At 42.6% G+C, this 19,592-nt stretch overlaps 1 protein-coding gene across 2 annotated transcripts in view; it reads left to right on the top strand.

Annotated features, from left to right (window-relative positions):
• The first annotated feature begins 5,483 nt into the window (after positions 1–5,483).
• foxk1 (forkhead box K1) overlaps positions 5,484–19,592 on the top strand; it is a 29,830-nt gene continuing 15,721 nt past the window's right edge. For both annotated transcript variants that reach the window (XM_053675227.1, XM_017454259.3), the window contains exons 1-2: positions 5,484–6,598; positions 17,647–17,844. In XM_053675227.1, coding sequence (XP_053531202.1) covers positions 6,234–6,598; positions 17,647–17,844 — 563 coding nt within the window. In that variant the 5' untranslated portion in view covers positions 5,484–6,233. The remainder of the gene's footprint in view (positions 6,599–17,646; positions 17,845–19,592) is intronic.

The following is a 19,592-nucleotide window of genomic DNA, read 5'->3' as shown; positions in this document are numbered from 1 at the left end:
GACCCAACAGCGAGGGTCTCTAGTGCTGCATCGGGGGCTCTCTACCCATCATCGAGACCTCCTTCAAAAACCACTGCATCTGCAAAGCCACCACTATTGCGGACGACCCCTCTCACCCGTCTCATGGACTCTTCACACTGGCAGAAGGTAAAGGAGCATCCCTGCCTCCACCAGCAGACTCTGCAACAGTTTCTTCCCTGAGGCAGTCAGATTACTCAACACCCAACACTCACCTGGGCTAGTTGAACACCTAAACCAGTAAGACTCATACCACTGTACATACACTAACCCAGTAAGACTCATACCACTGTACATGCACTAACCCATTAAGACTCAGTACTACTGCATACTGCACTTTACATAGCTTCATCTTTATACTGTGGAACTCAATTTTGCCTCCAGTATTGCTGCTATACTTGTGCTGCTACTTTACACAATAGCTTACAGTTTACAGTCCATTTTCTGTGTATTTACTGTCCTGTGTATTAATTGTTTTGCACTCATCTCACACTGTTGTGTATTTGCACTTTATATAGTCTTGCGTACTGTTCCATGTTGCACCATGGTCCTGAAGAAACGCCATTTCGTTCCAGTGTATACAAGTTACATAGAGGAATGACAATAAAAACCCACCCGACTTGTAACTCAGAACTTGGCTGCTTTCCATTGATTATACGCTATATGGCCAAAAGTACATGGAAACTTGACCATCACACCCATATGTGGTTCTTCCCCAAACTCTTGCCACAAACTTGAAAGGACTCAACTGTCTATGATGTCTTTGTATGCTGTAGCATTACAATTTCCTTCCACTGGAATTAAGAGGCGTAAACCTGTTCCAGCATGACAGTGCCATTGTACACAATGTGACATCCATGAAGACATGGCTTGCGAAGTTTGGACTGGAAGAACTCGAGCTGCTCGCACAGAGACCTGACCTCAACCCCACTGAACACCTTTAGGATGAACTGGAACACCGACTAAACCCCAGATCTCCTCACCTGACCTCACTAATGCTCTTGTGGCTGAACAGGAACAAACCCCACAGCCACATTCCAAAATGTAGTGTAAAGACTTACCCTTAGGTAAAGGCTATATAGTGTAAAGATTTAGCCATAAGAGTGGCAGCAGTTACAGTAGCAAAGGGGGGGTGAGATCTTCAACAAGCACATATGATTAGATTTCCACATACTTTTGGCCATATAGTGTACCTATTCAAAAGATCTTTAAAATTCTGAATATATCTAAAATCTGTTAATCAAAATCTCTTACATCCCATCTGTCAGTTGCCCCTGAGACTCACTAACCCACAAAACCTCTAAAACACAGCAGCCTCAGACCAGCAGTGCTGACCAAAGTCAACTCAGAGTAAACCAAATTATCAAAGCAAAACAGTATATGTGGAACATTAGGACACTGACACCGAATCACAAATCTAAATTACAGTGCTATTTGGGCCCTAAACAGAGAATACAAATTCGCACAGAATAACTCCACCGTCAAAGATCCAAAGGAGAAACAGATCCTGATCATATACGGGATCAGGGACCACAGTTTCACCAGAAAAAAAGAGAAGAGAGACTGTGTGGTCATACTGAGGGTGGCAAGCTCTTTCTGCCTTGCACGGAATGGCCTCAGGTGGGCTCCTCTATGGTTAGCCTTACAGAGAGTAATTCATCTGCTGGTCTACATAACATTGCGTACATCCAGAGGAATGGTGCCTGCACCCAGATGTGGTAGCACAAATCTTGGACAGGTTTGGCAAAGCGGAGGTGGACTTCTTCACCAATGACAAGTCGACACAGGCCACGGAAACAGGATGCACTGTAGGACCACCTACTATAAACTTCTCCTCCTGTACTGCTATACCCTGGACAGCATGGTTTTCAGACCAATGAAGTGTTGGAGAAATTGACTCAAATCTGTCTCCGCCCCTAGACATCAAGTTCTGCTGGGTAGTTTTGATCTAGATCATCAGTGTGGTCCATGTCACTAAGAAAATTTAAATCGCTTAGATGACATTGGACATAATACATTACTTGCTTTAAACATGGCCACTTTTTATTTTACATTTAAACTATCATTAGCTTAAGAAGTCAACAGTGATGCAGTGTTACAGATATCAATAATACATTCTAGAGAAATGTACAGTCTCATATTTCTTTATATTTATGATAGGAAACAGGGTCTTAACACAAAAATAGCTATTTTGTTTGGTTTCTGAACTACTAAAATACTAGAGAGGCCACATAAGGAAAATCAGTTGTATTTGAGTACTATTTTTTTCCCCTTATAACATCTTATATTTTTCCCCCAACTAAAGGGATTAGCACTACATTAGTACAGTGTGTGAGAGTTGAGGCTACATCTACTAATCAGAGGTGTAATAGAGGAGTAATTAGAGTAGCTATGAAAATGGTGGTGAATCTGCTTCTGTACTGACTGGATTAGACTCTCTCTCTCTCTCTCTCTCTCTCTCTCTCTCTCTCTCTCTCTCTCTCTCATCAGTGCTCTTGTCATCAAACCAAAATGTAAGACTTTGCAGAGACAAAGGACAAACACTTGAATGGGGGAAACAACAGCAAGAGAAATAGGTGCAAACAGTGAGCGAGGCACATGGCCAAAAAGAGCTGGAGCAGGAGTTGAAGAAAACAAGCATGCCAAGAAGGTTTTGTAATAGAGTCCCTGTTGGCTGTGTTGTATGTTCAAACAACAACAGATGGGAGAGTGAAACTTGGACCTTGGTGTCGCACAGGCAGTGAGAATGCACCCTCCAGAGCAATGGATGGCACTAAAGCATTAACTGGGGTGCGGGCAATTGTTAAGAGTCAGAGCAGGAACAAACACTGGAACAGTATCTGAGACAGAAACTATCATGTTAACTTATGTCCTAAACAATTTAAGGTCTAATTATGTGTGTAGACAATTTAAAAAAATTATAATAATTTTATTAACTAATCCCTAATGTGGATAATGCCTGACATGAGAACCTGGAGACTGACTACTTTTTTTCCTCATTGACAAATTCGGGGAAATTCAGAGAGCCTAATATAGCTTGCTTTCTGCATGTGTGGATTCTTCTACCAGCACTATCTTGTTTCACAAGGGCATGCTCATCCATTCATTGCTGTTGTTGGGGAGACAGGGCATTTCTGGCAAAACAATCCAAGTATCTATGCGGAAAAGCAAAATCAATCCCTGGGTGGAAAATAACAATGCATGAGGACATCCTTACGAACACATCCATTTGATAATTCTCTACAAAAGGGAAAATCTCTGGACTTCAACCAATTGCAATTTAATTCTATATTAACAAGTCATGGGATTTTGTAGATATTTATACACAGGGGCGTTGTTTCTGGTGGGTTGAATGGTGGTAACAATTCTAGGGAACCTAAACTGCTCTGGACCCAAGTTTGAGTCCCTAGAATTATGTAAGTGTACCATTTTACTATCCCACATCTTTCTTGCTTATCATTTGCAAGGGGCCGACATGGCACCACCACTGCTCAGATCTTACTTGGGTGGTGGGTCATTTTCAGAAAAACTGTAGTGACATGGTGGAACTTTTAAAACTGTATGCACACTTGCCTTGATGGTCCATCTTGTAAGTGTACAGTTAGAGAATATAGGTCATCTTAACACAGTTGGTGTAAATCGTCCACTACCCCCCTCATCGGTGTCAGTTTCTAAGCATAGCACTGCTGTTGGCAGGAGATTTTAGGTTGGTGGACTGTTCTGAAATCAACACACACTGTAAAATGCCACCATGTTGTTGTCACTTGCCTGTGATGGTCGTATGGGGGTTCCATTTCCAGAAGGTAGTGATCATGAGCATTAAAGGTGCACTATAAAGGCGCCATAAACACTATACTCCAAGTGGCCGTATGAGAGCTTTGTGTCATATGGACTGCTTTTCTGTATAGGCATATAAACATTCTTCAAAATTCTCCTTTTGTGTTACACTGAAAACAGCATACATATTTTCGTGTAAGTCCTTTTGTCTGGCTAGCCGACACAGTCATGTCGTTTTTACGGAGACATTATGGCAATAACGAAAAGACAATCAAATGATATTCATTTTTTCTTTGGGACAGCAGAAAAAAGGGTAAGCTGACAGGAACAGGAAAAAGGTTTGCAGTGTATACACAATTGTGGCTGCTCTACTGTTTGGAACATATTATTCACTATATCTGTGCATAATAAGATGAAAGGCCTGCCTGGGGGTAGAGAGTGAGTAAAATCTGAAATATAATAAACCAACTAATCTAACTTGTTTTTGTATTGTAATACACACTGACCGTTTGGTCCTAAATATAAAGCTCTTGCATTGTATATATAAATAATGTATATATAAATATTTGGGCATTTATTTCATAGAGAATTAAAAAGGACCATTACATTTGTGACCCCACCCCTACCAAATGGTTTGGTCCACCCCCACCCCCAATGTTCAGGATGTGGTTATGGCTTTGGTTCTACTGAAGTGAAATTGTAATGCTTTTTTTGTGATCAAAGGTTTTTTCAAAAGTTAACATGTTACTCAAACCCATACTAATGAATACAACAGAGAGTGCAAACATATTTAAATATAACCAAAATACAACCGCAGTTCCAAAAAGTTGGGACAGTATGGAAAGTGCAAAAAAATAAATAAAAAGAGCCGTCTGAAAATTCAGTTCACCCTGTACTATATTGAAAACACATTAATTGATGTTTTACTTTGTGAATTGAATTTATTTTAGGTTTGGCGTTGTCCTGCTCTGGATGGAAGCATATGTTGCTCCAAAATGTGTACATATCTTTCTGCATTATCAGTGCCCTCACAGATGTGCAATTTACCCATGCCATGGGCACTGATACGCCCCCATGCCATGACAGATGCTGGATTTTGGACCTGATGCTGATAACAGCTTGGATGGTCCTTTTCCTCCTTGGCCCGGAGAACACGACGGTTGTTTTGTCCAAAAACTATTAGAAATGTTGACTCGTCTGACCGCAAAACACGATTTTCTCTCCACTCTTCCTCCAGGCTCTGGGACCTTGATTTCCAAATGAAATGCAAAATTTACTTTAATCTTCCCCGTGATTGTGACTCTGTACTGAACCAGACTGAGAGATTAAAGCCTCAGATAACCTTTGCAGGTGTTCTGAGTTAATTAGCTGATCAGCTCTCTTCTCAGGCTGACATTTCTGTATTATAAATTCTTTATTCGAATATTTTGAGATACTGGATTTTTGATTTCCATGAGCTGTAAGCCGTAATCATTAAGACTTTAAAAAAAAAAAAAGGCTTGAAATATTTAACTTTGTGTAATGAATCTAGAATATATGAAACTTCCACTTTTTGAATTAAATTACAGAGGGGGAAAATGAACTTTTCCACAATATTCACTTTTTTTTTTTTAGATGCACCTGTATATGTATATGTGTGTGTGTGTAACATCATGTATCATCTATTCTGTATACTACAATATATTCTGGAAACTTCCTACTCTTCACCAGAATAGTGTGCAGCTTCAATGTTTTCAGCCCGACTTTCACAAAGATCCCACAATCCACGACGCAACTCTCGCATCCGTGTTTTCACTCTTTCTTGTTCTTTCTATGTTTATAAACAGAGGAAGCGGCCAATGGTCACTCGGTGCTGACGTCACTGCCGCACACCCCACAACTATATCCGAGTAACGAAAAGCTTTATAATTCCACACGAAAAGTATCAGACGATCGACACGTTCGTGCTACAGCCGCAAAAGGAGACTTCATCGTCCTTTTGCAGATATTTCTCACTGCCACATGTTACGCACGTGTCGTCCGGTTCCAGGAACTGCGCCGCCGTTAACCGTTTGTGCGCCGGTCAGAGTGCGCGCGCGCTCGCTCGTGACCGCGTTTGAATCCCTTTCCACGTCAAATAAACGGCGCGTCGCTGCTAACTGAAGTCACCTGTTGCAGTGTTGTAGTCGGTAGTGTAGAACAGTGCCGGTTAAAAGAAGATGTGCGATATGTTGTGAGAGCACGGGTTTGGATCGGAGAGTCCCGCTGATCCAGGTCGGGTGTTGTGTCTCGCTCATCTCCCATGTTGTGACTACCAGCAGCAGCAGCAACAGAGCGAGGCGCTGCCCGACTCTCAGCCATTTCTTCAAGTTCCTGTTCAAGTTCTTTTTGTTTTCTGTTTCTTTTCTTTTTAATACATATATCGATACACATCTATATAGAAGAGGAGAAAAAAAAAAATGGCGGATTACGCGGACGACACCGGAGCGCGAGCATTGCTGGCCCTGAAGTCCGCGCCGTGCAGCCCGGTCCGGGGAGCGAGTCCGCCGGCGCACGCGCTCTCGGCCCCGGCGCAGGCCCTCGCGCGTCTCCACGGCCGCGACTTCGAGTTCGTCATGCGCCAGCGCGCAGTCACCGTGGGCCGCAACTCATCGCACGGCTCCGTGGACGTCAACATGGGCCACTCGAGCTTCATCTCGCGCCGCCACCTGCAGATCACCTTCGAGGAGCCCGACTTCTATCTGCGCTGCCTGGGCAAGAACGGCGTGTTCGTGGACGGTGTGTTCCAGAGGAGAGGCGCGCCGCCGATCCGGTTACCCAGAGAGTAAGTGTGCTCTCCTCTTCATCTTCATCTTCATGCTCCTGATCCTACTGCTAAAGTAGCCCTGTGCCCGTCCTTCCACGAGCCCATGGAGCAGTAATGCGATTTGGAGAGCTAAAACTGAATGCAACTTCACTTCTTGCGCAATAGAAACACGTTTATCTTGACCGCACAGCCATGTTGCATTAGCTGAATAAACACAAATCATTGTTTTCACTCTTAATGTAAACACAACCCTCATCATTGTGTAGAGTTGCAACACAGCAAGGCGTTTTATTCTACTGTATTAACATGCGTGTGTGTGTGTGCACACACATATACACACACACATATAAAACATATACACACTAAATACAATGTCATGTTAACTTCACTTGAGGCCTAACAGTTCCCCCTAATGCCTATTTCCAGGTAAAGACATCTATCCTAGCTGGAAAAGCCACTTAATCCTGGAATGAATCGGATTAATAACTCGTATTCTTAACCTGGACAGTGTTACATTATACTAGAGAAGCTGTATGATTGTAGACATGCGCCTCCTGTAAAGGTCGACATGGCCCAAGAAGTTAAAACAGAGATGTGTAAGTGGTTGTACTTTGACAACAGCAGTGTGAGGGGTGTGTGTGTTGCTCCAATTGGTTGGGAGTTGAGCTCCACCTCAGCATGGGGCGGTTAGACAAGCTACACACACACACACTTATTTTAGGAAAGAAAAAAAAGTGAGCCCCATGCCAACAACAACTTAAACACGTCATGCGTGTGGTGTTTCAGCTCAGGGTGTCAGGAGTACTTGAAACACCGCTCGATTTCTTGGATTTTTACACGCGGTTGTGATTTCTTTTATATGATGCAAATTGATCCTCAAATCTCCACGAAGCCCGTCAGCGGTTATCGGATCCGTTCAGGGCCGGAACCGGGATTGAAGTTGTAGTGAGGGCCACGTTGCAAACATGGAAAAAAAAAAAAATCCTGTAATATACCTAATATTTCCATCACCAGTGGCTAATCCGTGTTGTGTTCCACTTGTATAAAAGTGCTCTCACTCCAGTTTCATCTTTAGTGCGTTAAACATTTAAAAATATTTCTAACGGGTTACATCTAACGTTACTGGAACTAGCAAGCTGGATTGGCTTTTTACACACGTCCAACTGGCCTCTCATATTTATTTCTTGGATAAACTCAGTGATTATATCGCCACTGTCTGGCCAAAAGTATGTGGACACCTGACTATCATCACACCCGCTTGTGGTTCTTCACCAAACTCTTGCCACAAAGTTGGAAGCACACAATTGTATAGAATGTCTTTGTACAGTGTAGTATCACAATTTCTCTTCACTGGAACTAAGAGCTCCAGACCTGTTCCAGCATGACGATGCCCCTGTACACAAAGCGAGCTCCATGAAGACATGGTTTGAGAAGGTTGGTGTAGAAGAACTCGGATTGTTCTGCACAGCGCCCTGACCTCAACCCCACTGAACACCTTTGGGATTAATTCCTTACATTTTATATAATGCTTTTCTAGACACTTGAAACGCTTTACATTGTGGGGGGGGTCTCCTCAACCACCACTAGCATGTGGTGTGTAGCATTCACCTGGATGATGCGATGGCAGCCATAGTGCGCTAGAACGCCCAGTACACACCAGCTATCAGTGGAGAGGAGAGTGATGTAGCCAATCCAGGGATGGGGATTATTAGGGGGCTATGATAGATAAAGCAGAACGTATGCGTCATTTTTTACACGTACGCTAGGAACAGCGTACAGTACGCTTGACGCAAATTTCATCATCAGCAGTGTACGTGCACCGCCCGATTTTTCTGACGCACATGCGCATTTAATTCTTTTGCAGTATTTAGTTGTTCCACAAGGTGGCAACAGTGACACATGGGCCACTGATTCTCAAGGTAGTTGAAGAAAAAAACAGAAACGAGTGTAGGTTAGAAAGTACCCCCGTTTGTATAATTTTAGCCTTAAAGTGTATGAGGATTTGTATATGGGTCGCCATATGGCGAGAGCTCGCCCAAGCATTCTTCTTCATGTTGTTGTGATTCTTCATTGTCGTCCTTCACACCTGCTTTACTGCTCTCTACTGACTCTTGTAGACAAGGAGCGGTACTGCAAGTTGTCGTAATGCGCACGCGTCGACCGCCTGTGTACGCGTACCTGTCAAATGGAGTATACTTTGAAAGCCTATACATACGACTGTGCGCTTACGCTGGTGTATGCTGGGGGAAAAAAAACGCAGTACAGCAGAGGCTTAAGGGCCAATGGGGGCTTTTTAATGACCACAGAGAGTCAGGACCACGGTTTAACGTCTCATCCGAAAGACGGCGCTATTTTTACAGTATAGTGTCCCTGTCACTATGGGCCTGTTCACACCTGGTCACTTCATGTGTTTTTTCTCTGATCGGATAGCTATCTGATTGGTTAAAACGGTTCCATTTACACTTGGCTACGTAATGTGTTTCAGCTGAACGGCTACGAATCCGATCTTCTATTCCCCGTGCAAAATGCAAATCCAATTTTCCGCTGAACTGAAACGCTAGCCGCCATTATTTTTGCTCTGTTTGGGTCGAGAAGAAACCGAAAATGCTTGCTACGACTCTTGCGCAACAAAAGGCAGCACTTAAGTGCAGCATTTTCATTGTCAGTAGTACTAATCTTTAATCTCTAGCTAGATACCTGGATGGAAGCTCGGAATCAACACCTGTGGGAAAATATAGTGCTGGCTTCTTTTACAGAACAAGACCGGCTATCCAGTTTCCGAATGGGGCGCCGGACCTTCCATTGTCTTTGTGTCAGCCTTCAAAGCAGTTTAATGAGGAGTTCTCTGTCAGGCTATACCGGTCAATAAGATGTTTTTACTTCTGGCACAGCTAAAGGGAGTGACGTACCTCCGTTTGGGAGGAGAAAAGAGGCTGACGTATGTGGCTTCAACAACTGGATGCATTTAGACTTGTCCGGAATGCGTCCAAGACGTTCTCCTGATGTGGTTTGAGTGATTGGATTTAAATCCGTCTCGGAAGGCGTTTACACCTGGTCTTTTCACAATCGAATAGCTATCCAATCAGAGAAATCACAGGTGTAAACAGGCCTTATACTGGGGCGTTAGGCCCCACACCTACCACAGGGTGAGCACCCCCTGCTGGCCTCACTAATATCACTTCCAGCAGGAACACAAGTTTTCCCCAGTTTTCTCCCATCCAGGTACTGGCCAGGCTCAACCCTGCTTAGCCCCAGTGGGATGCCAGGTGAGAGCTGCAGGGTGATGTATGGCTCTGAATGTACACCAGGCCTTCTCACTTGACGTCAGTGCCTGATCTCACTAATGCTCTTGCAGCTGAATGAACACAAATCCCCACAGCCGCACTGCAAAATCTCGTGGAAAGCCTTCCCAGAAGAGTGGAGGTTATTATAACAGCAAAGGGGGGGGACACCAGCTCTGTGTAAATGCCGACGGTTTTGGAATGGGCACGTATAGGTTTGATGGTCAGGTGTCCACAACCCTTTGGCCATATAGTGTATGTCATGTTTATCGCATGGTCTCGTGAGTGCTAAATATAAAGGCAGATTAAGTCTTTGGACAAACCTACAGCGTCCTCAGCTGCCCTGAGGTCCAGTCGTCAGTCACTGTGGATTTGTCTTTGAATGCAAGTAGGCATTCGTATTGAACCATCATATTGTCAAGACAGAACCGTCTCTATATTAAATTTGTCAGCTGGAGGTAAAAAAAAAACAACAACAACAAACTAAGCAAAAAAACCACTGAAACCCTTTGTAGCTAGATATGGCCGTGGGGTTCATGTAAGTTGCGTTCATTCGGTTTTCATTTCAAAATGAAAATAAGAAAACAAGGAAACTTTAGCTTTAGTTCTATATCTGAATTCATGCCTTTTGAATACTAATTAGTGTTTTGATTTTTTTTTTGAGCAACAATAAAAAACCTCATTGCACATTGCATGGCTGTGTTTACATTGATTACAAAATCAACAGACGGTATATAAAAACGCTCAGACCTGGAACTACCATTCTACAGCCTCTTCTTTGATTGACATGTATTCTGGGACCTTTTTTATGTTTTCATTAAAGATATTTTAAAAAATAATAATAATTTTAAGCACGTAGCATTAGCTGTGCATCACGCACTAACAGCAATCTTTTAATCTTCCCTGTTCTTGCTACTAGCTACGCATCCGGGCCATTCGAGATTGTCGATTCGTTTTAACCCCAGAATCTGAAATGATAAAAAAAAAAAAACAAGAAATGTTTTAAAAGCCCAAAAATTGTTTTTACATATACCATGAAGGGAAATAACCGTTCAGACGCTTTAGTTTCCGTTGTTTAATCTACGTCCAGTCCGTATATCTAGTTTTCAAATTTACACACACAGTGCCTTTTGACTTTGGCCTTATAAACATGGACAGAAAATCTGTTCTGTATCCATAAGCAGAAGCAAAGATGTGTTTAAAAAGCTAAAATTGTTGGGGAACAAATTCTTCAAACACCACAAAGTACCGACATTAGTAGTTTTGCTGTAATGCTCTTGTTGGCGTTTGAGCTTTGAGACGTCTATGGTAAGAAGCTTTTTGCAGCATTGTGGTTTCATTTTGGCTCGTTCCTCTTGGCAAATTGTCTTCAATTCCCGAAGCTTATGAGGATCCTTCTGGTGAATTCCCAATTTCAAAATCCTCCATAAATCTTCAATGGGATTCAAGTCAGGAGATTGGCTAGGTCGTGCCAGGCCTTGTTGAGTTCTTATGGCTGTATTTGGGCGTGTTGTCTTGTTTATACGTCCATCTTCTAACTTTCTTAGCCAGTGAGATTAAATTCTCCTCTAACATGTCCCGTTACGTCGCTTCGTTCACGTTTCCTTCGATGATGTGTAATGCCCCGGTACCGTTTGCAGAGCAGCAGCCCTGTAATATGATGCTCTCACGTCTGGAAGTCACTGTGGGTACGTTGTTCTTGGGAACACTTATGTCTCCAAGCATGACCAGGTTCTACTTCAGTTTCGCCTGACCAGAGTATATTGTTCCAAAAGAGTTTGGATTTGACTATATGCTTTTAGATATGCTTGAGGTGTCTTTTTTTATTTATTTATTTATTTTTATTTTAACCAAAGGAGTTTTGTGTGAGGTGGGAGGAATGGAGATGATTGCAGTGCAGTTCTCTGGGTAATTGTTGCTCCCGCTGCTTTCAGGTCATCCTGGAACTCTTTTGGTTTTGGTCCCATGACCGTTCTTGCACGTTATCGAACCAATTGGACTGACCGGGGACCTTTGCTATGACTCTGTAGCATTTTTCCAGTCAAATTTTGTTCATCATTGTTGTCCTTGAGAACTTTACGAAGCTCCTTCAGCTTCACTATGATCGCTACTTCTTCCCAATCAAAGGTAACGTCATTCATAATGACGGAACATGATCAGGTCATGTCAGTCCTAGAGTAAAGTGCAAAAATTATTCTTAGAACAAAGAAATATAATGTATACCAACAAGTGTATGTTTCACAGATATTCCTTCATAATCCCAATGAATAAAAATGAACATATAGGTCATATAAATAAAATAACATTTTTACAGACGCTTTTTCAGTAAGCTCTCTGCATTTGACTTGGCCCTTATCAGTGCACAGAACAGAGCCATGGAGCTTGTTGTCATGGAGCTCACAATGGCTATTCCAGCACCTATGAAAACACAGGCCAACAAACAGAACCAGAGCTGGGTGCGTGCCAGACATGCCCATCAAAACAACTGTAGTGTTTACACTGCAGCAGCAAACGGAGAGCTCTCTGAGCCTGGTTTATTTTTTCCCCCTAAAGAACCGTACCAAATCCAACGCTCTTCGGCTATGCTGATCCAAATTGTGAAAACGGCTCCAGTTCCGCTAGAGCTTGTCGTCTTGGGTGCAGAAAGATTTGGGGAGTTCAGAAGTGTTTTCTCAGAAGTTCGGTATTTGTATTTCACAAGCGCTTTTCTTGGGAATGGTGCTGTAAATTTCTTATTAAAAGTCATACACACACACTGTTCGGTTTATTAGGAACACCTGTACATCTGCACATTCGTACGGTAATCCACTCGGCCAATCATGTACTCGTGCAGATACAGGTCAAGAGCTTCACACCAAACGTCGGCTTGGGTGCAAATGTGATCTCGGTGACTTTAGCCGTGGTGTGGTCGTTGGTGTCGGACGGGCTGCGAAAAAATTTCATTTCACACTTCGACTCTGTGCGTTCTGAGATGCTTTTCCGCTCAACGCGGTTGTAAAGAGTGGTTATTTAGGTTACCGTGGCATTCCTGTCAGCTCAGAGCAGTCTGGCCATTCTCCTCTGAGCTCTCACATCAACAAGGCATTTTCTCCTGCGCAACTGCGACTCTCTGGATGTTTTGTTTTTGTTTGGGTTTTATTCGCACCATTGGGTGTAAACTCTGGAGACTGTTGTGCAGTGTGAAAATCCCACACTGAAAAGAAAAAGCAAAAAAAAAAAGGGAATATGTTGTCCTGACTGACCACCTGTTCCTTCTGTTTTCTGTGTGGGAGTTAAGAGAAACTAGAGGACGTTTCTAATCTACTAGTTTGAATGATATAAAGTGAGTATGATCGGTTCACATGGTATTAACGTGATGCAGTTGTTACCACAGATCTTACAAGGATGATGGTGCTGACAGGAAAAATGACTCGTTTAATAACTAGTGCGCTACGATCGCGCCGTGGGTAACGCTGACTCCTCACAAAGCCGGGGCCTGGGTTCGATCCTGATGATTCACTCGAGTGACTGTGCGGAGTTTGATTTCATTCCAGGAAAATACATGATCAAGTCGTGTTGGCTGTACGAAAACAAGCTGGGCTAATGTAACTCGGTTCCTTCACATAGAACCAACGTACACATCTGAATCAAGTAAGTTCAGTGAGCTTTTTTTCCCCCCAGTACATTTAGCAGTTTCGAAAAACCAAGCCACCGTCAAAGGCACTGAGATTTTATTTCCTCCCTTTTGATGTTTGATGTGAACAATAACTGAAGGTCTTGACCTGTATCCGTGGTGTTTTATTTATGCTTTGCTCTGCTGCGACACGATTGGTTGATTAAAATCAATGCATGATGTACAGGTGTTTCTAATTAAGTGGGCGGTCCGTGTCCATGTAGAAGAGTTACACAACACTGTTGTGTGAGGGAGTGTGTAAGAACTACACTTTTCAGCTCCGAGGAAATCGAATGATCTGAGACTAAATTACAATGGGAGAGAGGCTCAGAAGTGTTGCAATTAAAAACACACACACACACACACCATAGCAGCCATCTTGAATAATCACTTTCTGATGAAATCCTTTATCACGCTGCTCAAGCAGATGTGTGGTTTGCGAAGCGCAAAACTGGTAGCTATAAGCTTCCATTAAATGTTTACCTCACCGCTTTAAAACAAACGAGATGTCTTTTGGACTGATGAAGTACAGCATGTCCCAAAAGTCTCCTTTTGGACATAAGGGACTGTGTACCGTATGCCTGCACCACGTCGGTTGTGTCTTCGTCGGCAGACGTTCGTGGACGTCCACTTCTTCTCGGTCGGTCCACAACACTTCCAGTCGTTTTGAATTTGTTAATACGTTTGGCAGCAGTTTAAAGCGACAGCTTTACAATCCAGCCATGAGAACGATTCCAATACATTCTTCTTTTATCAAAGGCGGTCTGGGGGGGAAAAAAAAAAAACATAGGGGAAAGCACCCTGAGCAAAAGAACTAGGCGTGTATCTAGTGCTGGGCGATTATATCGATATAATATCGGGATAAATGCTTACACAATACACTTTTCTGAGATATCGTTGGTATGGTGATGTATTTAAAAAAAAAAATGTTTTTAATAAGTACAAATGAAATGAACGGATGTCGTAGATTTGACGTAATAAAAAAAATACCGTAATCTTGTTTTGTCTTCGTAGGCATTAAAGAGACGTATCGTCAAAGACGGTTTAGCGTATTTTTGTTTCTTTTACTACAGTTTTGCGGACAGTTTTTGTTTGATAAATGATATATCGTGGTACACAATCGTGTACCGTAGAAATGTCCTCAAGTATCGTGGTGATATTTTTTGTCATATCGCCTAGCCCTACACGTATCCCGTCCTTATTCATATCAAGCATTGCTAGTCATTTTCTTTAATATTGACGTCCTCGTGATCAGATTTCACGCTGTATGAGCCACTTTCTGCATTACTCTCAATAAAATTCATGTACCCGGAAAGCTTCAGGACAGCAGTGTTGTCGGAACCTGATGGTGCTTTTTATGTGTGGTTTTTATTTTGTTTCGTTGAAATCCGTTCACGGATGTAAGACTTTAAAACGTAACTGCACAAAGCGTAACGTTTTTCACGCCGAGCTTGACGAGATATCCATGACCGAATGACTGAAATATCGGTTTGGCTTTGTTGCAGCCTGTGCAGAGTAAAATTTCCTGAAAGAGCATGGTGTGTTAACTCGAGAGAAGCTGCACTGGTCATAAATGAAACTTGCAGCCGAGCTATTTCAGGGATTACTGTCTGGTTTCTGAGCAGTAGAACCCTACGTATAATATCAAACTACATGTTGTAATTATATTGCTGCGTATTTATGCCATAATGACAGGGCTACAGAGTACTAACAGGAACACTTTCTTTATATCACGTGCATGTGTGTGACTAAAGCCTGTCAGGGAAATGTTCTCTGTAACACACTGTATAACTACAGATGCTTTTTTTTTTTTGGCAGTCTGCAACTACGTAAAGGCATAGCTCACACTTTTTTTTTTTTTTTCCCTGCAAGCGTATGGAGGGTCGTTTAATGAAATTGGCATTTATATGTTAAATATAGTTGATCTATTTTCAGCTTCTTTATTTATTTCATGTGTAAGGGAAGCTTCTAGCTACCACGTTGGCTTAGCACACACTGCACGTACAGTGGAGATATAATATATATATATATATATATATATATATATATATATATATATATATATATATATATATATATATATATATATATATATATATATATATAATTTAAAGTTTACCCACCCTGTTATATGAAAATGGCTGTTTTTTTGTGCTGTGATTTAAACCATGGTTTGGGGAGATTTAGTTGAGCTCAGATGTTTTTTTGTGAGAAAGGGCTTCCGTCTAGCCTCCCTGCCTCATAATCCTAGACGTGTGAAGAATGAGAGATTGTCGTCACATGCAGAGAGTAAATCAGTACTTGTCTGATATTCCTGCAGCTCCTTTAATGTTGTCGTAGGTCTCTTGGCAGCCTCCCTGGTCAGTTTTTGTCTCCTCTTTTTTATAACCTTTTGGAAGGACGTCCTGTTCGTGCTATTATCACTGTGGTGCTCCGTTTTCTCTATTTGTTGATGATGGCCTTCACGGTGTTCCTGGTACATCTAGTGTTTTGGAGATTTGTTTATACCCCTCTCCTGATCGATACCGTTCAACAAGTGAGATCCCGTACATGCTGTAAGCTCTTTGAGAACCATGGCTTCAGCAGTCAGATGAAACCAAGAAGATGTGAAGAAAATCCTACAGGAACAGCTGGTCTTTATTTGGGGTTCATCAGAATCATTTCACTGATGACAGCTGTGTGATAATTACTCATGAATATGAGATTGAACGAGATCGGTTCATTCTGAAGACAGCCACGTAACCAATTATAAAAGGGTGTGTACACTTATCCAACCAGTTTATTGTATTTTTTTTTTTTTTTTTTTTTTTTTCTCTATTTTTCCCTAAAAAGTTTCTAATTTTTTTTTTTTATCCACTTTATACCTGTGAGATCTGTATACATGTACAGCATACTGCTTAGCATCATTTAGCCACTGACGGGACGCCAAGACAAGCTGTTAGTTACCTGAATAACACTCTATGGCTGTGTCCGAAAGGGCATGTTTGCGTACTATGTAGTAGGCGAAAAGCATTACGCCAGAGTGGTCGCTTGTCTGAATTCATTTTAAAATGAAAACGATCCTCGTCCACGATGGCCTTTCCGCTGTGTTCCAGAAACGATCTCCGTGCACACTACACGACCGAATACGCATGTCACATGACCATTCCGTGCATACAATAAACAGGAAGTTAGTTGCTAGTCCAAACTGGCGTTCCATGTAGGGCGTACACCGCTCGAAATGAGATTTGTTGCCGATTTTCTCTAATCGTAGCTCGCCTCTTGCGCATGTAGGCAGCTGCAGTGTTATAAAATACAGAATTGAACTGCACAGTGGCTGCGAAGAATGACGACAAAGCCAGCAAAGCTTGCGGTTCAGTCTCCGTGTTGTTGAGCGTAATGGTCATACGGTAGGGGCTTGACGAATCGGGGAAGGATACGCAATAATCCAGACCCGATCGGGGGGGGCGAATGTGGGTGAAGCCACGCCCTCGTTTCCAAAAGTCTTCGTTTTACATTGAACCGCGAGCACGGGGGTTTCAAACTAAAACGGGGTTTTCGAGGGTGGAAACCGCCGGAGTCAGGCGTAACCCTAGCAACAGTTATGCGTTTTAAAACAAAAGCATTTTGCAGTATGCAACCGATGCATACTACACGAGTCCCATGATGCAATGGGACTGGTGTGGACGAGCTCGGGGGGTAAACCGTGTAAGACAGCATTGGCCGTTTTAAGTATTAAGCCTTGGTTTAACAATACCCGAATAAATTATTAGCTTGTTTAGGATTTTTGTGTTTATGATGACGTCGGCGGTCACATGACAACGCTAACATGGTGGATGCGGTATGTCGTGCAGTACGTACTGTCGCAGTATGCGATTTCGGACACAGCCCGTCTTTTAGTGCTAATCCATAATGATAAATGGATAACAGTATCTGTCTGATTTCTAAATAAAATCCTTGATAGTCACGGATTATAAGCAAGTAACGTGAAGTTGGTTTTTGCAACCAGGTTGGGCGCACATTTCTTTTTGTTTACAAACACCCAATGTGCTTATAAGCGTCCAGATCTTGTTCGCTACTTTAGCCTGTTAGCTTGTATAATAGTGCAAATATTATTTTCGTTTCATTCTATGTTTTATTCTCTGCCCCGCCAGGTGCACGTTTCGTTTTCCCAGCACGGTGATAAAGATTCAGTTCACTGCGCTGTACTACAAAGAGGTGCTGCAGGAGGAGGCGCCCATGTCCCCAGTGAGACCCCTGTACCCGCAGATCTCGCCGCTGAAAATCACCATTCCTGAAAACGACTTCAGAAGCATGATGAGTCCTCTGCCTTCTCCGACAGGAACCATCAGGTACAGCCGAGTCGGAACATTAACCAGCATGAGGCTCCACATGTACTGCTTCACTTCGCATTCACAATAAACTTCTGAACTCTTAATGTTTTCCTAAAGCGAAGGCTAAGCCGAACCTTATGCTGCATGTAAACAGTGTTGGCTGAACGTGAACCCAATACAGATTTCAGTTGGAAGACCGATGCTTTTAAATGATTTGAGTCTGCTCCGGGAAATTCTGGAAAACAGCCAAAAATATCTTGGCGAAAAAATGAAGTTTCCCCAAAACAACATGAACATGTTTTTGTTTAGGAGACTTTCTAATTTCGCCTTGGCTGTCTTCCTGCAAAGATCATGTCATGTGAGGAGCCAGTTTAACCAACACGGTGGTAAATACCGTCATTCTGCCTTAATACAGTCCCCTACGAAAGTATTGGAACGGCAAGGCCAGTTCTTTTGTTTGCGTTATACGCCGAAGACATTTGGGTTTGAGTTCAACAGATGGATATGAGGCGGGAGTTTAGGATTTCAGCGTCTAGAGGTGTTAAACAACATAAAACACAGAACCTTTAGAATCAGACCAATCAATTTTCAGAGGAATAAAAGTATAGGAAGAGATCAGACTTAAAGTAAATACACGTAATATTTGGTTGCATATCCCTTGCTTGCAATAAATGCGTCAAGCCTGTGCCTCGGTGACATCAACAAACTGTTGTTTCTTCTTTTGTGATGCTTTTCCAGGCTTTTACCACGGCCTTTTATATATAATATAAAATAAGTAAACCAAGTATGAAACATTTTGGAAGACGTTTAGCTAAAAAGTGTCAACTTTTTGGGACACCCTGTACGTAGATTAGGTTAGAGATGTGAGGTAGGCGGTGCTTTTGCTTGCCTGTCAGGATAAATTGGCGGTTAAGGCTCTGGGTTACTGATCGGAAGGTTGGGTATTCAAGCCCCAGCACTGACAAGCTACCACTGTTGGGCCCTTGAGCAAGGCCCTTAACCCTCTCTGCTCCAGGGGCGCTGTATCATGGCTGACCCTGCGCTCTGACCCCGACCTCCTAACAAGCTGGGGTATGCGAAGAAAAGAATTTCACTGTGCTGTAATGTATATGTGACCAATAAAGACTCATTATCGTTATAATTTCACCATGTGAAGGGTTTTCCCAGGACACCTAATTCCTATTTGCCATTAATCTCCAAATATGGGTGAACTGAAAACATGAACTAGACCTGATTTTGTGAGAGAAGTGATCCAGTCGGAAAGTTCAGTTGAGCTGTGTATTTCATATCAGACTGATCTACAAAGGCCAGAGTTCACCAATACAGTAAGAAATTCTTCAGTTTCATTTCTTTAAATTCTTGCACTGTAACGAAGCAAAGTGGTTTCTTAATATTTGCCTAATGATGAAACTATTTGTTTTATTTGCATTCGAAATGTAAAACGAGATTCGGATTTACGAGTCGTTTCTTTAATCCGAAACGGTCTGAGGGTCTGACTGAAAGGGCTGTTTTTCCTGGTTGTTCAGCTTTTACTTGCTCAGCAGGGAATGTATTTTGGTTCCTCCAAACACATTCCCAGTGTTTCATTCAGCCTGCTCATGCAGAAGGGAAGTCTGCCCCCGGTGGCCCCTCTGCATCTCTGCACTGCGTGTGACCGTGACTATGAGCTCGATCTCTCTCTCTCTCTGTGTGTGTGTGTGTGTGTGTGTGTGTGTGTGTGTGTGTGTGTGTGTGTGTGTGTGTGTGTGTGTGCGCGCCATATATGG

Source organism: Ictalurus punctatus, chromosome 24 (assembly GCF_001660625.3).
Source record: "Ictalurus punctatus breed USDA103 chromosome 24, Coco_2.0, whole genome shotgun sequence".
Classification (NCBI taxonomy): domain Eukaryota; kingdom Metazoa; phylum Chordata; class Actinopteri; order Siluriformes; family Ictaluridae; genus Ictalurus; species Ictalurus punctatus.
Note: the sequence above shows the minus strand (reverse complement) of the source record. Positions and strands in the feature narration are given on the sequence as shown.